Source organism: Montipora foliosa, chromosome 12 (genome assembly GCF_036669935.1).
Source record: "Montipora foliosa isolate CH-2021 chromosome 12, ASM3666993v2, whole genome shotgun sequence".
Classification (NCBI taxonomy): domain Eukaryota; kingdom Metazoa; phylum Cnidaria; class Anthozoa; order Scleractinia; family Acroporidae; genus Montipora; species Montipora foliosa.
Window position 1 is genome coordinate 24,056,097 of NC_090880.1, and position 22,500 is coordinate 24,078,596.

General features: G+C 38.5%; 2 protein-coding genes across 3 annotated transcripts in view; one reads left to right on the top strand and one right to left on the bottom strand.

The window, feature by feature from the left end:
- Nucleotides 1–597, bottom strand: part of LOC137979260 (ADP-ribosylation factor-like protein 2) — a 17,673-nt gene extending 17,076 nt beyond the window's left edge. Inside the window, exons 1-2 of the mRNA XM_068826482.1 lie at nt 439–597; nt 15–125 (exon numbers count right to left, since the gene is read on the bottom strand). Of these exons, the coding sequence (XP_068682583.1) occupies nt 15–125; nt 439–503 (176 nt within the window). The 5' untranslated portion in view covers nt 504–597. The remainder of the gene's footprint in view (nt 1–14; nt 126–438) is intronic.
- Nucleotides 1–22,500, top strand: part of LOC137979256 (symplekin-like) — a 203,657-nt gene that overhangs the window by 160,214 nt on the left and 20,943 nt on the right. The window contains exons 1-24 of one of the 2 annotated variants that reach the window (XM_068826474.1): nt 636–792; nt 2,099–2,161; nt 2,953–3,006; nt 4,117–4,190; nt 5,426–5,552; nt 6,262–6,312; nt 6,737–6,792; nt 6,921–6,984; nt 8,105–8,256; nt 9,764–9,861; nt 10,467–10,525; nt 11,310–11,346; nt 12,094–12,152; nt 12,873–12,913; nt 13,133–13,178; nt 14,973–15,248; nt 15,851–15,958; nt 16,782–16,836; nt 17,687–17,736; nt 18,331–18,369; nt 19,053–19,164; nt 20,664–20,692; nt 21,052–21,109; nt 21,732–21,918. In XM_068826474.1, the coding sequence (XP_068682575.1) occupies nt 646–792; nt 2,099–2,161; nt 2,953–3,006; nt 4,117–4,190; nt 5,426–5,552; nt 6,262–6,312; nt 6,737–6,792; nt 6,921–6,984; nt 8,105–8,256; nt 9,764–9,861; nt 10,467–10,525; nt 11,310–11,346; nt 12,094–12,152; nt 12,873–12,913; nt 13,133–13,178; nt 14,973–15,248; nt 15,851–15,958; nt 16,782–16,836; nt 17,687–17,736; nt 18,331–18,369; nt 19,053–19,164; nt 20,664–20,692; nt 21,052–21,109; nt 21,732–21,918 (2,042 nt within the window). In that variant the 5' untranslated portion in view covers nt 636–645. Of the gene's footprint in view, nt 1–635; nt 793–2,098; nt 2,162–2,952; nt 3,007–4,116; nt 4,191–5,425; nt 5,553–6,261; nt 6,313–6,736; nt 6,793–6,920; nt 6,985–8,104; nt 8,257–9,763; nt 9,862–10,466; nt 10,526–11,309; nt 11,347–12,093; nt 12,153–12,872; nt 12,914–13,132; nt 13,179–14,972; nt 15,249–15,850; nt 15,959–16,781; nt 16,837–17,686; nt 17,737–18,330; nt 18,370–19,052; nt 19,165–20,663; nt 20,693–21,051; nt 21,110–21,731; nt 21,919–22,500 lie in introns of those variants that run through there. The other variant, XM_068826475.1, reaches the window with a different exon arrangement.

Genomic DNA, 22,500 nt, shown 5'->3' on the forward strand with positions numbered 1-22,500 from the left:
TGCATTTCACTTACTCTCTGTGTTCCAGAGTTTTAATATTGAATCCTAATGTAGGTTCTATTGTGTTGATATCTTCGCCATTAAACTTCTTTAAAATTGTTGTTTTACCAGCGTTATCAAGCCCTCTGATTGTATCGTCAAGGAAAAAAATCAACAGCTGATTTTAGATGTACCACCTCCATAATTATAAAATGAAAGAAGTTAAAAACTTCGTATGCTGCGTGGCACTTGTTACTACAATAAGAAAATAAAAGTTGAGAATGTTGCTGAAAGTACCAAACATATACGAAAATTCCACTGATGAAGGGCACAGTCCCGAAACGTCTGGACATTTGTTAAGATTTTGGCACTTTCAGCAACATTCTCAACTTTTATCCATCTCCATAATTTACCGTTTTGAGACGTCTAGAAATGGCAGTTAAAAAATTTAAAGGATACAACATTAAAATCCTCATCTCCTTTTCCTTTTGCTTCATTTTCTTTAAAATGGTAAGAAGACCCATCGTGTCATCTAATGTAATGAATTTCCCGGCCAATAAAGAAACAATATTCCGCCATTCTGTTCGTTATTGCTGACAACAGATGTTCACTACACGTCCACTACACGACGTATATAGCGCTTGTACTCTCTCCGCGGGCCACTTGATGAAAGGGCTCACACGTTCCAAGATGGCGGCCGAAGGTCGGACTCGTGTTCGCCTGTCGGTCGCTTCACAATTCTTTAATAATGAAGATGTCGACAGTCTTGCAGCATCAGGAGAGAATTCTGCTGAAGACTCCACGTCTGAGAAGGTTAGTAGTTCTAACAGAAGAACGTAATACTTTCTTTATTCTAAGTGAACGGTTATCGGTGTTGATAATTACATTGTATCTTCCCTTTTCTGCAATAAAAATGTAATATGAACTCGCTTTTGACCAGCTTCCAGATGGCTCGATACGTCAGTGGTGGACAAAAGTGCATCGTAATTTCACAGTCATAGATTTTTGTCCAGTTCAGTCCTGTATTCTAGTTATTTTTAGATTCCTTGAGCTCCCCAGCTGCTTACTGAGCTGTACGTACAATGGTTGCATGTTCACAGTTCCAATGTATGAGTTTAATACTATCATCAAGGCTTCTCATGAGCGGTAGCCGTGAACAAGTTCTGATATTGTGCAATACAAGAATTAACTATTAATTTTTAATCATCTTTTGCTAAGCCTTGTAAGCTTTTGATGGTGATTGACTTATTTGTTGGATGGCCATAATTATTTTAGAATAATAGTAGATAGCACTGCTTTTTCGGCAAAATACCCTGTTACTTATTGGCATATGGATTCTCTGACTCAGCTGTCAATAGACCATTCACATTTGTTTGCTTAGTGACCTGGCCTCTGAATGGTAGCAAAACATGCACACCTCACTTCTTTTGTCATGTATATAAATTATGCCATTGTCATGGAAACTAGCTTGCCTTTGCATAACAAAGCAAAGCAGTTTGTATCAAGACATGGTCATAAACAGTCTCACTTCTGTCCTCAGTCATTTATGTGTTCTGCAAAATTATGTTCTCCCATGTGTGTGAATAATATTATTATTGCTTGTGGTGCAGGTGTAGCCCTGGTATGATTTTTGCTTTTTTTTTTTTCAACTTTCAAGTTAACTTTAAATGACAAACCACAAAAAATACTGAACAAATGAATAATAATAATGATGATGATGATGTTGATGATAATAATAATAATAATTATTATTATTATATATAACAATGAGGTAATTATGTTATGTAGAAGTAATAAATTTCCATGTATGATAATAAAATCAAAACAAACAACAAGATAATTTTGATAGGGAAGACTAACTTACAAGTGACCAATAGTTGCTACAAGCGTCGTTTTGCAACCCAGAAAAAATGGAGCTTATGAATATCGGTGGATATCAACTGGTCAGGTACAGCAGTTATAGTAACCGCTGTTGGTTGGGCACTGAACTAGATCAGATTGTTTCCAGGGACTCATTATTCCTGACATTCTTTTTTGCTTCCTTTAATTAAGGATACATGTACACTGTAGTATGCATTAATTTGAAACTTTGTTTATGTCTCCTTTTTTTTTTACGTAGGTCATTGATTTATTGAATCAAGCCCAACTTGAAAAAGACAACAAACTGAACTGCTTGAAACAGGTATGGCTTCAATACTTTCTACAGTTATGGGAGAGAATCCTAATGCATGGTGATTGCTTGATTTAGCAGGCTGTAATTATTACATGGCCTGCAAAAATACACGGTGTTCTTTACCATAATTATAATTCAGTTACTATGAGATTGTGAGGGACCTAACATTCTTGCACAAATCTGAGGTAACTTTACTACTACTATACTTGACAAATTTATATGCTTTCTGGACTTCATACTGTACAGAGATACAGTGGCTTAAGTACGTACTGTAAACACCTACAGATACATGTAAGCCTCACCTTTTTCCAAAAATCATCGCAGGAAATCAGGGGTGCGGTTTATCTGCGGGAACATTCGAAAAAGGTTGCTTCTGGTATCAAGCATTCCATCTTCACATCCGATCTTATGCCTGGTTACTAAGCTGTTCAATGTTCTGGTCACAGTCTTGTTGTATTGCAAAGATCTATGGAAAAACTGTATTGACTGAAGAAATTCCTGTCAACAAATACCAGAAAAAGATCAATCATGTGTCAAATTTGGTAGAAACAATGTTCATTATATTAAAGTGCTAAAATTGTGGGTAAGACTGTGAAGTATTTTCTGTTACAATGTTAATAGTCAAAGTTACGTAAGTCCAACAAGGTCAGGGTCAAGTGCAGCCAAAACCTACGTGAGGGGTTAGTGGTATTCACCCCAGTTTACCTTAACTCCTCACGAATACTGATAACTGAGCCTACAAGTAACAGCAAGGTGTACTTTAATTAAGCAATTATTATTTTTAATGTTTTTCCTATTAGGTGCAAGAGTTCATACTTAATAAAGATCCTACACTACTTGATAATTTCTTGGATGTAAGTGGCTTACTGTACATCTCTTTTATTTTTTCTTTGAATTAGTTAATTGTATTATGTATTATTTATTTTTGACATTTGATCAAGCACAAGAAAGCTTAAATTTTATGAACAGCTTTTAAAAACTCATGCTTACATGAACAATGCAATGTACAGTATGTGAGACCTAATAATGAAACAAAATCTCCAACAATATAGCGGTGAGTGTCATCCAATGTACAATGAATGATTGCAATGTACGTGTAGAAACTTCGAGTTCATCATCACCAGACTTCTCAAGTAGCAGATGCTATACATGACCAGTTAGAAAAAGCATGGCTGCAAGAACAAACAGACACTAACAATTATTTTCATTTCCAGCTGTTTCAACAAAATTCAGAGCCAGTTGAACGCTTCATTAATTAATTAACCAAACCAAACAAAATACATTTTACTTGTAGTAGAACACAAAAAAAATTGATATTAACCAAACCAAGACAATCGAAAATGGGTGATCTCACAAAAAACCCAAGAATAAGGAGTAATATTTATTTGAAAACATCACTGACAACTACTCTGATTTGACCGCTCTATAAACTTACTTTGCAAATGAAAATGTTGAGAAAATTTAACGCAAAAAAGCGTTCCATTTACGTTACAGCATTAGAGACATTTTAATCTCACGTTCAGCACTTGCAAATCTGTAATTTCAACAAACATTCGTTTTCTTACGGAAGAGTCTGTACAAATGATTTCAAATACCTTTTCGGGGACCCCCTTTCTTGAAAAAAGGCCCCCTAAAATTACAGAAGGGGGTCCACTGGACCCTCATTGGCCAATTTCTAGAATAAACCCTGTGTACCCAATAAAATTTAATTGTTTAACTTACACTACCAGAATTGCTTATTACTTACATGTGTCTTCCATTTCTTATTAAATTTTCAAGGTAGTATTTACAGTATCACAAGAGCAAAATAGACAAAATATTAAAGGACATTAAAGATGTTTTATCAAATGCCAACAATAGCAGGCAGCCTTGAAAAGTGGCTGCAGGAACAAGCTGTGTTCTTCCCCGTGTTTTTATAATCTTCATTTACCACTGATGTACGTAACTGTACTCTTTGCATACAGGAAATTCTAGTATTTCAGCAGGACAGATCAGCTGATGTTCGCCGATTTGTGGTTGGATTTATAGAGGAAGCATGGTAATTAAACCTTAAAGTGAGGGGTTTGGTTTTGCCACTTTCAGATGGGACCAAAAATACATTATGAAAACAGATTTTCAAACAAGGAAATAATGAAAATTGTATTTAATAATGAAGGAGATGTACATGTAATATTCTTGAGAGCTACTGAGACCCCTACTTCTGATCAATTACACACAAAATCTTAAAAATTCATTCACTTGGTTCGCTACTCAAACTTTCTCATCCAATGTCTTATTAGCCCTTGGTTCTTACACTGGAGAGAGCCTGGATGTACATGTACAGTACTTGTTGTGGTTAAAATTTTTTCTTGGTTTAAGAATAATATTGTCCAAATCAGTTCAATTTTGATTTTTTTTTTTGTTTTTTGCCTGATATTCATTATCATCATCTGAAACAAAGTAGAACCAAAATTAAACTGGTTTAAAACATTTTGAAGAAGGAAAACGTTTTAACCACAACACACACACAAAGGCTGCAGGTGATTTTATAAGAAATTTTATTTCCTGACAAAACACAAGTGAATGATGAAGTTTTGCTGGTATGAGTCTGAGAATATCAAAAGCCAGTTCATTATTACATGCACAGTGCAGGGAGAAAGTGATAGTTCTTGGAATAAAAGGGTATTTCATTTTAAAGGAACATTACAAGCCTTAGTGAAGATCAAGCAAGTGACCTTGGAACTAAGGACAATGAAAAGTTGACGCCTTAAAATTAATACAGTTTGTTGTTGAGATAAAACAGAGGATCAGATCAGTTTACCTTTTTAGTTGCCATTCTATTGTACCCATTCACATGATTTAGACCAAATTAAGTAAAACAAAATAAGAATCCAAATAAAGACATCTAAAAGTTGTTATCAGCATCGTGGTGTCCAGTGTGCATTCTGATAACTAAACCAAATCCTATCAGCAAATCAGTTTATTCTACCAATCCATCACAGACAAAAATTTTAGTGTCTGATGTGTTCTTGGGCAAGACACTCTTTCCTCTCATGGTGCCTCTCTCCACCCAGGTGTATAAATGGATACTGGCGAATTTAATGCTAGGGATAGCCCTACGTTGGACTAGCATCCCATCCAGGGGGGAGTAGAAATACTCCAAGTCACTTCATGCTACAGAAACGGGGATAAGCTCCGGCCTAATGGGCCCCTTGGCTTGTGAGCAGACTCTACCCTTTATCTACCTACAGTACAATGTACCCCAGTTGATCTCAATTTGTTCAACGTTTACAGCAAAAAAGATATTGAGCTATTGAGCAAGGTGCAAAATACCCTGGCATTTATGCTAAATGATGAAAATGTTGCTGTTCAGAAGCGAGTCATGCTTAGTGTTACACAGCTGTATAAGTTTGCTTTGCAGGTTAGTAAAGAGTAAAAAAAAATGTGTAAATGTATTTACAGCCTTACTTTTAGCTAAGGATTTACGAAATAAGATTTTAAAAACTCTCAGCTTCCCCTTGAGTATTTAAGTTTCACGCAACCTTGCCGCTCATGTTTTAAGTTGCAGTACATGTCGTGAAATAAATGTTCAGTACACGTGCAGTGCATGTCATGTAAGTTAATTCAATCTCAAGAAACACACCCTGATTGGTCAAATATGCATTTGCCAATTGCCTGTGGGTGCACAATGCCATCAACAGCTGAAATACAACAGAACTTAGTCTCATGTTTTTTTATAAGGGTCCTCTCTGTTTAAATCATGTTACATGTATATGTGAAATGGTAAAGGTGTGTGCGACCATTGTGACATGGATGGGATGCCCCGAGGGGCTTTCCATTCAAGAAGCATGGATCACACTCTCTGACTTTCTAGCTTTTTGTGGTTAGCGAACTCCTGTGTGTATCCATGACTCATCAGTTGCACACTTCATGTTTTCCGGTTCTGAGTTATTGCCTGTTGTATTGACAATTTTTGTGTTGTGGAAATGTTGGAATCGGGAGCAAGCCGTGAACTATGTGTACTCGCATGACCTTCTTGTCCACAGTTGAAATTAAAAATTTGTGTATTGGAAGTGTTAGTTTCCTCAAACAAAAATATGAAGCAAGTACAGAAAATGTTTTTTCTTTAGCACATTTGCAAGCAAAAAGCCATATCAGAAGACCTGGAACACTTGTGGGAGGTGAGACAGCATGTATTTTACCCTGCAACAAAGTTGCCATGAGCAAATAATTTTTAGAAAGACTAGGAGTAAAACATATATTTGTGAGCCAACCCAAATTGCTAATGTGGTTGGTAATATTTCAACAGCCAGCGGAGATCAAGATTTTATTCAACAATGTAACATGGATTGACACCTGTCAAAACAAGATATCTTCTAACCCCTCATGTTACCATATCGCAGGCTCAAGTTTAAAGCTCATCGGGGTCAGATGTTTTTTTTTTTTTAAGTTGACCACTGACCAGGTACTGGTTTTCAATTGGATCGCAGGATCACGCCATGTTCACTTAATTTAAGAATAACTAATATGGGAGCTCCGCTTTTAGGCTTGGCTAAATCATTATATATTAATCAGTTCTTTGTCTTTCTCTTGTCTTGTTTACAGCTTCTGATTCAAATCAAAGAACAGATTATAGATATGTTGGAGTCTGATAATGATGGGTAAGTACTTACAAAAAGCCCTGACTCATCCATGGTTGTTTTTGATAAGAGTCACGATGAGAAGGGTTAAATTTATAGACTAAAATGTGTATCATGAATGATTCTAAAATTGAATTGAACTTTTTCAGGATAAGAACACATGCAATAAAATTCATAGAGATGTTGGTCTTGGTGCAGTCTCTGAAATCTCAGGTAAATTAGTAGTGATTGCCTTGGGATTTGGAAGTTGTTTTTTTAAACTTTCAAGTGAAGTTTCCAGAAATTTGTTCAGAAAGGCTCTTAATTAAATGCATGGCAATTAGATAAACATCACAAAGTATCTGCTTGCTCTTCTCTTTAGTGGTACTAAGATCAAAAAATAAAAATATTTTTTTCTTTGGATTTCAAAACTGTATTCACTAAACACTAGGTGACCTAAGTTTCAAGCCTTGATTTCAAAAAGACACTCATTTATTTTAACTGGAATTTTCCTAAAGTATTTAATAGGCCGTATTCATAAAATTAATAGCGGCCAAGAAATAATTTTTTGTCTTTTGTCTTTGTGCTAATTATCCTCAATAGCCTCACCTTGGAACAAAATTTCTTTTGAATTTTGTTCATGCTAACGAGGCTAGTGAAAATGATTAGCATAAAGACAAAGGAATAATCAGTTAGCCGCCATTAATAATTATGTATATGGTCTATGGTCCGCCCTTACTAACTTTCAAATCTTAAGAGAGCTGAATCGATCCCTAGATCCAAGCCTCTGAGGTCCAGTTGGTGAGTTTTGAATGCAAGTATTGTCAGACCTTGGAATCCAATACTTACACTCAAAGTAAACAGTCTTTGGATAAAAATTAAAGGTCAAAATTCTGCAATGCAGGTCTCTTTCATCACATTACCAAAAAAGATGCATTGTTCCTAATTAAAAAACCTTGTCGTTGGAAATAGCAAAATTCTTAGACACTTTGTGTGGGATATCAAAATTGCATGCTTCATATTACATGCATAATGAGATTCAGGGAGTTAACTCACGGGTAGTGCATGTACCTTTTCACTCTCAAAAGCATCCTCTTTAATTTGTAATTAAATCTATGAGTAGTGCTCTTGGGAGTGAAAAGGTTTATGTTACCTTGTAGTTTTTGAACCAACAGACATTTTCAGAATGGTTAGTCCTGTTTTTATAGCATACGATGACTCTCCTCCTTCCTTGTTTCCCATGTACTGTAGATGGTTTGTTTAAAGTGAAACTGCACTGGTATCAAATAAGTTCACAGGCTTCAAGCTTCAAATATTTTACAATTTATTTTACTTTTTGTTTTACGAAATAAAGGATTCTGAGTCACTTAAAAAAGGTGAAGCAGACATCTCATTGGAGATTGTTCCTAGAAATCATCCATTGGTCAAAATGACAGAGCTGCGGGAAGAGGGAGGATCGATGCTTGAAACTCTGCTGACTCTCATTGCCTCCCCCACCATCTCTAGGTTAGTAAATAAACCATTGAGATTAATACATGTATGTATTAACATGGAGTTGTAAACCCTTTCCCTTGTAAGTTTGATGCTTACAGATTTTACTCTTACGCTGGATAATTATTTTTAATAGTAGTACATCCACTTAAAAGCTATGTGATTGTATGATTCCTTTAATCTATTCCCTCTGAACAGTGACAAATCCAGGTTTTACTCTGTCTAATGCCAGACAATTCAATAATATGAAAGAAAGAAAGATGAAAGAAAGATCTGACCTGCTAATCGCCCTGTCTCGCAGTAAGAGACTGAATTGCTAAGGGCGCAGCTCAATGAGGTCAGACAGAAGAAGCTGTGCCCCTGAGCATGACCCATGTATGACCTCGGAGCACAGCACCACAGCCACATGGAATAGACTGGGAGTCGATTTTGCTGAGGCTGAGGGAGGAAAACTGGAGTACTGGTACCTGGAGAAAAACCCTCTGAGTAAGGTTGAGATTGACTGAAACTCATACGAACTTAGGATGCGATCCTGGGTCCCAGAGGTGGGAAGCACAAGCGTTACCGTACCTACTCCCCAATACTGAGTGGTCAGTTCAAGGCTGAAAATAATATTTAACGACATCTACCTACCTCCCCTTTAACTGATTTCCTTCTAAGAATGGCACTTCCAGATTTACTCTACAATTTACTGTAACTCCATATTTAATTTGCAATGGGGGCTGATTCGGGGAATGAAAGGGTTATAATAATACTTTCTCCCCTAAACTTGCCCTTACTGGTGAGCACAATGGTCCAGCATTTGACGTAGTTGCATGTAAATGTCTCTCTCCAGGTTTTCCTCAGTACTGCTTAAAGTTAGTGTCCTCTGTACTGATTAACCCAAACAATTAAAGTTAGTGTATGACTTGCCTATATAAGGAAAACACTGGTCACCATTTGTTCACCACCGTTAAGCCCTTGACTGGGTACTATCCTTATGGGTGACCATCTGAGAATACCCTTGCTGTGTGCTGTGGTGAGTCAGACAGGCTTGATTGTCATCCGCTGCTCCTTGTCCCTCCAACTTCTGCAGTTGTATTTGGGCTGAGTTTCAGTCCACCACGTCCTGATTCAAGGGTTTTTCCACGTGTAAATTGGTTTTCCTCCCGTTGTTCGAAATCATCTCTGGCTGTGGTACTGTGTACATGTCTCTTTAATGGGACTTTTCTGAAAATCACGTAAGAATATGTTATTGAAAGCTTTGTAGTAAAAGATTAAAGATCATCTAGATAAAGTTCCAGTTTTCCCCTCTTTTCAAAAATCAACCTTTGACTTTATTTGATTTACAGTTTTTTGAATAAGTTGGGCATGGCTTGGCTTGATAAGAGATTTTATTTCAGAAAATGAGTGTTGAAGTTTCAAAAGACTGCAATTCATCATAACACGGAATGCATTTTAGTGTTCAATGCACCTTTCCCTTACATGTAAGTACAGTTCTTATTAATGACATTATTGTAACATTATCGTTAACTTTCCTTAGTGTTAACCTGATGGCAGCCCTTGGGTCTCTGTCAGCCATTGCACGTCAGAGACCAGCCTTCATGTCAATAGTTGTCCAGGCTTTTGAATCTCTGCATGGTGAGTGCCACAATAATAATATTAAGTTTTTGGAGGTTAATAATATTATAAGCTGCAAATAAAATAATTAATTTTGTTCGCACCACCATTATCTAAGCTTTCTGCTCAGTACTGACTGAGATGCATACACGCTTAGTTGGCCGCCCCGCATAAGGGCTTTTCAGAGTCATTGAAACCCAATCAACGAAACAACAGAACAGAACAACAACTGTTAAAAGTCCCAACTGGCTGGAGGCAAACCAGTTGGTTCTTTACAAGGTCATGCAAGGATGTTGAACCAGCCACTCCGGGGATCAAATTCACCCAGTGGTCGGAGCGGCTCTTGAACCCAGGATGGATCTCAAGGAAAGCTTCCTAACCACTGGGCCACACTTTTGTAGCCATTTCACCAACTAAATTTTCCAGATGCTGTGAATTTGGAATTGAAAACATGAGAACAGATGCAATGTTCAGAAAATGAGAGTTGGGAGAAAAATGAAGTGGAAGGAACTTGTGTTGGTTCCAGGAAGGCGGATTCTCCAGCTTACTGTTCCCTTTCACAGTCTTTAGAGTTTGATGTACGTGTACAAATGTTTTAAGAGAGTTCTTCATGGCTTAATTTGCAGCTAACCTTCCCACTTCATTGAGCAAATCCCAAGTTAGCAGTGTGCGAAAGAATCTCAAGGTAAGATGTGCCTGTAATAATAATTATTTTTAGTAAGAAAGAAAAGCAATGTTAAGTTGGCAGAAATTCAAATTAGATTCTAAAACATATGCTTTCCCTTTTATAAACACTAAGTACCGGTAGTATTCCCCAATTAAGTTTATTTTTCCTTTCCCTGACCTTCTGCCAATGGCCTCAGACAAAAACAAAAACGTAACACAGTCTTGTCCATTGTTTGCACCAATAATAATATTTTTTGTTTCTTGGACAATCATAGGTCAAAATAATATGAATAACAAAATGACTTGACAATTCTTGCTCTTTCTTTTGAAAATTAAGCACATCCGTACAAATAAAAGGAAAACACTGAGCAAGGCTCATTTCAAATCATTAGGTGATTTTTTTAAGCGAATTGATGGTAAATCTTTTAAAGTTAATTGTTCATTCCCAAAGCTGTTACATGAATGATTGTGTCATTTATCATACTTAAGTGAAGCAAAATCATCTGGACGAGTGTAGTTTTGAGAAGTCATCTTCAGAGTCATGATTTGTGTAACATCGGTAGATGGTATAAGCAATCACATCAAAGGCCACAATGTTTATACCATCTACTGATGTTACACAAATCACTTGGCTCTGAAGATGACTTCTTCTCAGGTTGTTGAAACGTCAGTCATTGTCAAAAGCCAAAACACTCCCTTACCCGGATGATGGCACTTCACTTGATCATGATTTTACTCCAGGATTCAAATCATGTACGATTTTGTATCAATAATTGTACAATGCCTTTTTTATCTGCTTTTAGCTTCATCTCATGAGTCTGCTGAAACATCCTTCATCAGGTATCATGACTAGAATTCTCTCGAGAAGGTCCATAATTCCTATGTTAGATTATTTTGCTCTCATAATCAGCCAATGTACCCCTTTACACATGACAGTAAACCTCACCATAAAATTTAAAAGACAACTTGTTGGGAACACTGTTCTAGTATCCTAGGTTAAAACAAATTGACCTAAATCATATTTAACCTGCAACAGGTACACTTTGCATGATGAAGAGATCTTCATGTACTTATCATCGACGACTCCAGTATGCTTGCTCAGAACAAGTCTAAGTGTTTCTCTGCAGGGGTCAAACCGATGACTGTCCAGTTATTGGTTTGGACCCTTTACAACTGAGCTATAGGAGACTTGTGCTCTATGGCATCCAGCTGTGAATGCAAAGGTCATACAGTTCAACCCTTGGTAGGAGCAATGCTCTTTTTTCCAAGTATGTGTCGCATGGTTCAAATTTTTTCCCGGTTCAACATTTTTTTAAACCAGTTCAATTTTGATTTTCTTTTATTTCAGATTATGATAATGGATATTGGACAAAGAAAAATCAAAATTGACCTGGTTTGAAAAATTTTAAACCAAGAAAAATTTTGAACCATAACATACAAGAGTCCTTCATGATAATTAAATAATAACTATCTTCATGCATTCTCTACGCCTGAATTAATTCACTATCTCCTCTACAACGTAGCTGTGCTTTTATGTTCAATGAAAATTCCTCGTTATGTCTGCCTTTATCTTTACTTTTATTTTAGTTGAGTTTCTTCCACAAATAACAACCCTCCTCACAGATCTTGGGGCTTCCCAAGCTGAGGTTAGTTTTAAGATAAAATGCACTGTAATCTTTTGAATTTTACGACCGTCAGTTGTGTAACTATCAACAAATGGCAAAACCCCGTTCAGAAAGTATTTAAGGGGGCCCAAACCAGTTTCAATACATTCAACAAACTATACTGTTTAGAAGGGTCAAATCTACCCAACTGTTTCACATAGCATGTGGTACCATGTGAAATGTTCACCAACAATTTCTTAGCAAGATGCACACGTCGATGTGACGTAACAAAAGAGGCATCTTAAGACATCCTCCATTTGGTCTTTAAATGCTTTTATTGCTGCAAAGTGATTAACAGATTGAGATAAAACTCTCTGCAAAGTTTGAAAAAATTATCTGGAGCGGATTCCGAGCCACCTTCACAGTTGGAATATTGGCTTAACAAACTCCAGATCAAACGAAGGAGTACGCTTGGCATACCTACATGTGCATATAAAAAATGTTGTACATCGTTGTCTGGACAAGACACCCTTGTTTTCCAAACACGAGGAAAAAAATAAAGTTTTTTATGTTGTTTAACGGAATTTTTGACCACTTTTAAGTCTCACCAAAAACAATATAACGTACCAATACTGTATCTGCTTTAAAGGCCTAACTAAGCAGAAAAGCGTTTCTTCGCTCATCAACGTTTTAAGCTTAAAGCAGATTCCGTTTAGACAAGCTTTTCAAAAATAACTTTTCAAATTTTCATCCCGTTCATAGCTACAAAGGAATATGCCAAAACCAAGTGCAGAGAAAAGGAGGTTGGTGTTGAATATTAGATCTCGTATTCATTGTTTGTTCACTATTTATCAATCCAGTCAAATAAAACAAGAGAATCAGGATGTCTCGAAGATTTTTAACGCAGTCTTTTCGTTGCGTTAACCTCGGCCATTGATTTTCCTCGTGCACTGTACATGCACAAGTAAAATGCTCATGATAACAATCGAGTTAACATGGTCTTCTTTATCTTTTCCTCAAAGGGCTGAACCAGAAGCCATAGCTTCAGCGAAAAAGCCAAAAATTGATGTAAGTACAGGGGAAAGGGTTGACGAATTGTTACGGACTGGATTCCAAGATGTGAGTTGAGTTTTTTGGTTCTTTAACTGCCCTGAGAAGTTTTTCTGGGTACCCCTATTTTCCCAGATACGTGTAGCCAGCAAGCAGGCTCTTCCGTTGAAATGGCGCGCGGTCGAAATATAGGGAAGAAGGGGTTAGTTTCTAAAGAAACTGTGCTGCTGCGTCGGTGGGGAAATAGTCCACAAAAACGGAGTTGAGTTGATTTTTCGATTCGCTCTGACGAAGGGCTAACGCTCGAAACGTCAGCTTTTAGAATCTCTGTACGGTGGCCAATTTACATTATCAACTCCGTTGATAAAACCAAATTTTTGTATACGAAATATAGGGGCTTGGTTAGTAGTTTAGAAACTAGAACCAAGCCCCTATATTTCGAGATCGCGCGCCATTTTCAACGGAAGAGACTGGGTGCAGGCTAAGATATGTGCAGAAAGCAACACGATCTCTTCCTCAAATGAAGAATTATTCTTCATTGTCACTTTGCCTTAAATGAAGTATTATCCTCCGTTTTGACCACTCTGTCCCAGGACTTGTGGTAGCAAATAAAAAGAAAAAAAGTAAAAGCAGCCCCTGGACGGGATTTGAACCCGGAACACCCACTTTGAAGGAACTGTTTTTATCCACTTAACCACTAAAGATCAACTGACTAGAAAATGTGCCGATTATTTACCAAAACTAATTAGTATATATATATAATCATTGCTGAATAATGGTTAAGTGTAAAGCTTGATTTTAAAATGGTTAGCTTTCTCTTGAAGTTTGGTAACTGACATTTTTCACTGTGTAAGCTTGCTTCTTCGCGGGTGTTAATACACGTTTACAGCGGCACTTTTGGAAGAAAAAATTATTGACATTAATTAAAAATGATATCCTCGCAGTTAGTGATGTGGTAGTCTAGTGGTTAAGTGAAGGGATTATTAATTATACGTTCCCAGGTTCGAGTCCTGCGAGTCCAGACATTAGGGTTCCGCTTTTAAAAGAAATATGTTCATTTCCCATGATCCCTATCAAGCTTTCAGTGTCCAAAATGAACGATAATACTTCATTTGGAAGAAAGTGACAATGAAGAATAATCCTTCAATTGAGGGAGAGACTTGGTTGGCAGAAAGGCACGTAATTGGATTCACGACGATTTTATAAGCCACATAAAGTGTCCCCTTGCGCTTTTCCCAAGCTTCAACATCACTTGCGTCTGGGAAGACTGATAATTAACGACACAAATTGTCCCCTGAACTCCGGTCCTGGGAGTGCATTTTGAGCGTTGCTGGACATGAGTGGCAGACGTTATCCCCTGTAATCCAAAACCGGCCGCGTGTTCCGTAGGGGAGTTGTTCTCGGCTCTATAAGCAATAAATAAATAAATAGAGCAGTTTTCAAATGACTGTCGAAAGTAATTACGTGATTGAAATTGCTACGCTTGTTGATTGGTTTGAAAATCTCGCGCCAGTTTATCAACCAATGAAAAGGAAAACCAAAACCAATCGCGACTTGCACGCGCGATTTTTCCCGCGCTTTGAGCAAGTTACATGGAATTGCTACGAATTTTAATTGGATCATTGCGTTGTTTTTACCTGCTGTGATTGGTCGAAGTAATTACTTTGGTATTTTGTTTTACGACACTCAATTGAAAACCGTTCTAAATAAATAAATAAAGTTATTGTTATCTTTGTTTTTTGAAGGAGTAGGACAGTTATCGATAACTGGGTTTGGCCTTGAAATAGGAGTTCAATTTTTTTTGTATTTCAGACTGAAGAAGTAGAAACTATGTCGACATCAGATGCTGTGGAAATGACAGCACAGGACATCATCCCGAGGTTAAATAAGGACACGGTAACAGATCTGGTGTTAGTCAGCATGTTAGCTCTTCCCGACAGCTTGCCATCGCACTTCCACGATACGTACACGCCCATCGCTGCGGCAGGAGGCCAAGCGCAAGTGGTGCATCTTGCCCGTCTGCTGGCCACGCAAATGAACGCCGCAAAGGTTGGAAAAGGCTACGAGAGGATGGAAGCTTTGAGAAAGGTATGATTATTGTACCATTCGGTGGTTTTAAGGTTTTAGTCAAGATTTCGTCCGACTGGTTAACTTGTTTAGCCAAAAGGGATGAGGCGCTATACTGTTCAGCGGGCAGTACGTGGTCTTGAACCTTAGCCAGACCAACACTCAGCGGCTATTATATAAGAAGGGCCGTTTGCGAATGCTTACTGAACAAAGTCATGTTTTATTCGGTATATAGATACTGATGAAATACTGCACTAGGTTTAATTTAATTGAAAAAACCATATCTTCACCTCGTGCAGTGAAGATGTTATTTTTGTCTTTCACATGTGAGGTTACTTACTTGATTAGCCATCAAAAAGCGGGCTTCCCTTTTATTGTAAGATGCAATTGTGCTGTAATATAATTCCTCTCTTCTGCATTAACATTTTTACGGCTTAATTTGACATCATGGTGACTTGTTTTTCATAAATTTCATATTAAAAAAGCCCCTTGTTTCATGCTTCACAACATGCCCGCTTTAGCGGTTGGTGACACTTTTTCACCATCTCCAAAATGAACGGCAAACAGCAACGTGCCATCCCACGTCTCGTGACCATTTATTGTGTCGTGTGGATGATTTTCAGGCTGCAAACGACCCAAGACTGAAGGAAGCAGAGATTATGTCGATCCCTGTGATTGGCGGAGCGGGTTCTTGGGGGAACAATGAAGCCGGTGCGGACGAAAACCAAATGGTGAGTCTCACGAGGTTGTGCACACCCTTAACCGAGGTGATTACTTTGACCAATCACGACTTACACAGACAATCAAATAAACCAATCAGGACTCGACGCGGCGCATTTTCTGCAGCTAGCGCGGGAAAATGTCGGCAGGCCAGTGACAACTAATCTTGGTTTTCGCTTTTGATTTTGATTGGTTTAGAAATGGCGCGAGATTTCGGGACCATTCTTTCGTTTTCATTAGCGACGCAAGCACATGCGCAAGCATAACAGCTCTCATTTCTCCGTGAAAACGTCCTGGACGCAAGCATAAACACATGCGCAAGCACAAGGATAAAAAATTTTCCTTTTCTTTTGCTTTTTTGCGCTAGTTCGCTAGTGAAAACCAGTGTAGCAAGGCAACCGGAAGCACTCGAAGGACAACTTTCTGTGGTCCACCGAAAATCGCTCAATGATCACAGTCACATTGTGCCTGAAGGCCCTTGCAATGTTGACAGCAACACTAATAATTGGCATACTGGACGGTTATTCCGACACTGTGAAAACGTTCGTAACAGCCCTAGTCTCACCCTGGCTGTACACGGTTCTAACAATTCTCTGGATTTCAGGGTTAACAATATTTGGAAGATCAATGAAGGCGATGCTTCATGGCTTGCGCAGCAACCGTTCATTTGTTGCCTAATCGCTCGCACTTCCTGATCGCGATGCCAGGTTTCACTTGCCAAGTGTTTGCGCTCTACGCTTGGCGGAATATTACGCAAAAGTGGGGCTGGTTACAGTAAAGAGGTGTCTTTTGAAAGAGTTTTATTAATTACAGCGTTTTTCATTGTCCCTCTAGTTTTCATATGGTCAGAACCAACCAGAGGAGGATACCGCACTGAAGAGGATGTTAGGTATTGAGAAAATACTAAATTTGGTGTGGAAAATAGGAAAAATTCAAGTGAGACAGACAACACTTCTTTATTAAACCAAATGTCATGAGCAAACGGGTGAAACAGATTGTTTCAAAGGTGTCGAAAAAATTTCTTTACTTAAACACTTGCGCATAATCAAACATAATCAAACTTAAACACGTGCGCATAACCAAACATTTCGTGAGCGAGCACACTTCCAGCGTTCTAACTCGTGCGCGCGTGTACTTACTTGCTCGCTAGGACAGTGGTGTCTCCCAGATTGTTATACTAATCATCTCTAATGGAGAAAAGATACTTGACAATGTAAATGTGGTTTGTGTGAAGACAAGTTAAAAAGGAAAACAGCACAAATCCGGTTGCCGTCCGCGTCTCAAACACGCGCATGCTTAAGCTCCCTATTGGACACCATGACTGAATTTCGTGTAGTAACACGAAATTATCCAAATAGCGGACATACTGTTTCTCGCGTGACTCGCCTGAGTGCACTCAGCCAATCAGATCACACATTTGGACAAGCTGTCATTTGAAAACAACAACAAACGACCGTAATGACTTTTGGGAAAATGTGAGCCTTTAAATGTTGATTGTGCGCAAAATCAAACGGTACGTGAACGCACGTGCAGCTGTCTCGCATATATTATGTTGGCACGTGACTTTGCAAAAACAACATGGCAACCATTTTACATCTGTTTTCATTTAAAACGAAGCGGCGATGTAACATTGCGAGGTATGATTTAACTGCGCTCTTAGGAACGAGGTCAACTAAAAATATGTGAAACCTGTTCTCAAAATATCGAGCTCGTTCAACTTTTTCTTTGTCATCTTATAGGTGGGCATTTTGATCTGACGAAAGAGAAAAGGGCTTTGGATTTAAGGAAGGTATGAATGATTGGATAGTCGTTACCTAGTGGGTCAATAGGGGAATATTTGTTTACATTTTTTGCCTCATTAGCATAACGCTAACGTTTTCTAATCAGTCAGCCGAGAATGAAGTGGTGAACATTGAAAGCGCATTGCATAATGAGCTATCTCCGAAAATCTGAACGTGATATACGGAATAATTTCTGAGCAATGATGCTTTGAAAATTCCAAATTTTACAGAAAAGGTATGGGATCATTAGCGCCCTTGCCAGCCAGGAATTTATTAGCCTTTGATGTCTAATAACTGGCTCGTTATCAAAGCTAAAAGGCTAACAAGTTTTTTTTACCTTTTGGAGTAAATTTGTAAATAGCATAATGCCTTTTGTGAGCAAACTCGTATGCTGCTGCTTGTCGCAAAAGCATGAACATTTTCTCCTTCGAACTTGTTTCTCTCTTTTGAAACGTTGCTCGCCATCTGTAGCCAACAGGAAGACGATTATCCCAAATCAAACACGTTTGTATTAGATCTGGCCAAACGCAAATTTCAGCCCGACATTTGCCGTTTGCCTTCAACGCGATGCTAAATTTTTCCCTTTTCTTCCTTTTCCGCAGACTCCATTCGTTCCCAAAGAACCTGCCGTCCCACAACTGGTAGGTAACAACATTGAAAGCAAGGACACAGAGACAGAGCCCATCATTATGTTGCCTTGGTGGAAGGAAAGAGTTTATCTACTGTCAGTTTGTTTATTCCGAAACCGTTTTGCAAAGTTCTTTCCCCTCGCCTTGTTATTCTTTTGGCCATTCTTTTTGATCCTTTGTGAATCATGAAGACCAAAGTTTACATTTCTCTTTTACCTCCTGTTCGTTTCATTTTCTTTGGACGTTGAGAGATTTTACAGGAACTAAATCTGAGCGAGGGTGTTTAACCCATAAAGAATCTCCTTACTAGCGCGGTTTTGTACCCGCCGCAAGCGAAAATTCAGATTTTTAAAAGGCTAAAGGACACGGATCGAAGGAAAATCAGTATGGAATTTTTTTAATTGATTTTATCTCAGAAAAGCCTGATGTTTCGATCGAGTAATTAAAGAAAAACTGTCATTTACACTTTAAGCTTTTGCGTTTACTTCGTCACTCAAGTTCCCGTACGAGATGCTTGTCTATCAGCACAATTACAATCGTCATCGTCATCTTCATTACTGTCATGCATTGTCATCACCATTGAAGTTTTAAATTAAAAGCTCCTAAAAGTTATTAATGCCCAGATATTGCCGGACATGGAGTCATGACCTAACCCACTTCACCGATTTATCACCTGCAATATATCCCCTCCTTAGCGCATGCGGAAAATTAAACCGTTCAAGCTCTCTGACGTGACAAGGATCCTGAACCCCGAAGAGCGACAAAAAGTGATGACTACAGCAGTGAATAGAATACTAAAAGCTGAAAGTGAGTTTGTTGGACTGTATTGTTCGTAAATGAAATTGTAATAATAAGCTCTACAATCCGCCGGTAAGGTCTCTTATCATAGTGCATTAGCAAAGAAAAATGAGCAATAGAGCGGTTTTCAAATGAGTGTCGTAATATCAAAACCAAAGTAATAGGCCATTTCCGAGTTCATATCTGCCTCCTCTTCAAGGCGAGTCTAAGTGCGAAGTTTTTGTTATGAAAACTAGTTTTTATTCATATGTAAAGTAGAACTAATTACCATCACAAAAACTTCGCAGTTAGACTCGCTTTGAAGAGAAGGCAGACATGAACTCGGAAATGGCCTATTATTTTGGCCAATCAAAAAGGACGGAGACAATCCAGTAAACCACTCAAAACTCGAACTAATTACACGTAGCCGACACAAAGCGCGGGGAAATGTGCACGTGCGAGCCGCGATTGGTTTTGGTTTCACTTGTGATTGGTTGAAAAGTGGTGCGAGAACTTTGAATTAGGCACTGAGTGAAGTAATGCAAAATCAAAGTAATTCACCAATTACTTTCGACACTCAAGTAAAAACCGCTCTAGCAAAGAAAAATGCGCAATAACAAAAAGATTATATTTGGGAGGGTCTTTATATCATGGTCATGACCATTCCCATGCACCGGGGTAGACGTGGTTACCTCAGTTTTGAAATAGGCTCTTCGCTTTAAAAACAAAATTTTTGCGAGAACAAACAACAGTGCGGCAAGTTCCCTTGTCGTTTTAAGCAAACCAAAGCACGTGACTGGAGAAGTGTTTTAGGGGGGGGAGTCGGTGGGGTGGACGCGAAAGGCCGTTACTGCTTTGTTGAAGTGCAGATCAAGGTTTTGAACTCGGATTCAGTTTGAAAAGGGGATTGAATGTGAACTCGAAAATGACCTTTTTATTTCTTGTGAATGATCTTAAATCTCTTAATTACCCCCCCCCCCCCCCCACCCCGTTCAACTACAATATGGTATAGGGTGTAGGTGATAATAAGAGGGAAGTTGGAGTTATCAACGCTTTCGTTGTTCACTGAGTTCATGTAACATAATTTCTGTGTGCAATACACTTTTTATTCTTTTTATTGAACTCGAGCAGCTGTTTAAATACGTGCTCATTCTCATATATTTGCTTTTGTGATGTTAAGACGGTAGCCTTCGTTCATTCACCTCCCTTCTTTGCATAAAAAAGAAAAAAGGACATTTTTGGCGGGGGTGAGTACAGGATGCCGGATCAACCACCTATCTTGTGGGACCCCTTCCTCAGTCAAGAGGAGCTCATGTTTTCCACAGAATGAGTAAGGAGGGTGTTAGATCATTGAGATGCATTCTCGCGTCCTGTAAAATTTAGGCGATTCGAGCTTTCTGCGGAAGGTTTAGCCAAAATGTAAACTTAACCCACACTCCACAACTTGGAGCCCTAAACCTCGTATCTCCATTCCGGCATGCCTTCTTTCATCATATGTATAGTTGCACCTTTGTTGTTTAATTTTTTAGGCAGTGCAGCTCGGAGTGGTGTCATCCAGGTATGGTTAATTAAAATATGGACGTGCTTTAATGAATTATCAATTCAGCGTTGTCTTTATTAGCTACGCAAGCACAGGCAACATGCATATACAGACTGGGGAGTGTGTTAACGCAATTTTAAAAAAAGCCTTTAGACACGAACAAATTAGAAGGTGATCTCCGCACTAAAGCAGTTTTCTATGTGACAATTTTATGTGGCAAATACATTTCATGGTGTAGATAGTGCAACAAATAATTATTGTTGACAATTCGCGTTCGAAAAAACCTGGTTTTTAATGTGTTTGACCATTCTTACCGTTTTGTAGTGCATTTCCGGTGGATTTCCTGTCTGTATGCTTATTTTATTTGATATTTTCAGGAGCGTATCAACCTTCTCGTTGGCCTTGTCACACAGCTGGGAGGAGATTTGAGAAATGGTACGTAAATGAAAGGTCGTATCCAGGCTATTCCGAGTTGTGTTTCTTTCTTCAAAATACCCGTCCTTTCAGTTTCTAAACGCTTAGTATGGTTAGAATTTTCACCTGCACTAGGAAATATAAATAAACAGGAGATTCCACAAATCTTCCCCATGTTGCTGTGCACTATATTTCTTACTGTGGACTTCCGAGCATCAAAGACCCGGTTTACAGGTTCCTTTCGTCTCTGTCTTAACTCGTGTATTTTAGCTTGCAACTGCTTCCCCTGATACCCAATCTGTTTGTGTAACGGTTTGTAATTTTATAATAAATGCATTGTATTCATCGTTTGCTTCTTCTGTAGCGATATATCGACAAATCTGTGCATGGACCATTGCTAAATAAACGTTGTATTACCTTACGTGCGGTGAACTTTCGTGCTTTTGCCTCAGAAGTGGTATTTTGAGCGATTTCGAAGATTTCGAGTTCGCTCTTTACTATGTTTCTCAATAGAAGGACGCGGTCTCCGTTGAATATTGTTGGCCAAAGGCATGACTTTGGCACTGAGATTAGTTAACCCAGCGGAGGAAACTAATCATCTCATCACACTCATCTCTTTCTTATTTCTCCTGCCTCTTTTCAGTCCTTCTTGACTTCATACAAGAGGACATCCGCGCTCGTTATGATTTGCTGATGTCCTGGCTTTATCAGGAATACAGCGCATCAGAAAGCGATGAACCGAGTGACGAGCTTGAGGCAGCCCCATCGTACTGTGAATGTCTGCTAAATCTTATGGATGGCTTGTATTCGAATTTGGATCCCAAGGACAAGTATGTGTTTGTCTATTTGCTTTCGATTAAATCGCTCAATAACATCTGTTGAAAATTAAATTCAGTTGACGTAAATGAATGAAATAAACGTTTAAACACAGACGCCCTACAAAAGGCGTGATGCCTTAGGTGGAAGCAAATGACTTGTAAATCAACCGGCATGGTTGCTCACAGAACTTTGTGATAATTTGTGCAATGTAAAAGCCTCTAGAGGCCCAGGCAAACGGCTTTCACATTTGCTTCAGTATACGTTCGATTTTGTTGAACGATGTTGACTGCTGGGTTGGACAGACGGTTTCAACACATCATCAACATTTGACTCAACAAATCTTTACCAGACGCCCGGTATTCAGTCCCAGGATGCAGCCGCGATTGTTACTATGGATACAGACATGGATACGTCATTGAGAGAGCGATTAGTGCGCACGCGCATACCCAACAATGTTGAAAGGGGGGAGGGGAGGGGGGCAAACGATTTCAACTTCATTCAACATTCGTCAAAACAAAAAAAATGTTGAATGGTTGTTGAAGCAAAGTTTAAACGGATTTAAATTCATTCAACATCGATTCAACTTCGGTTCA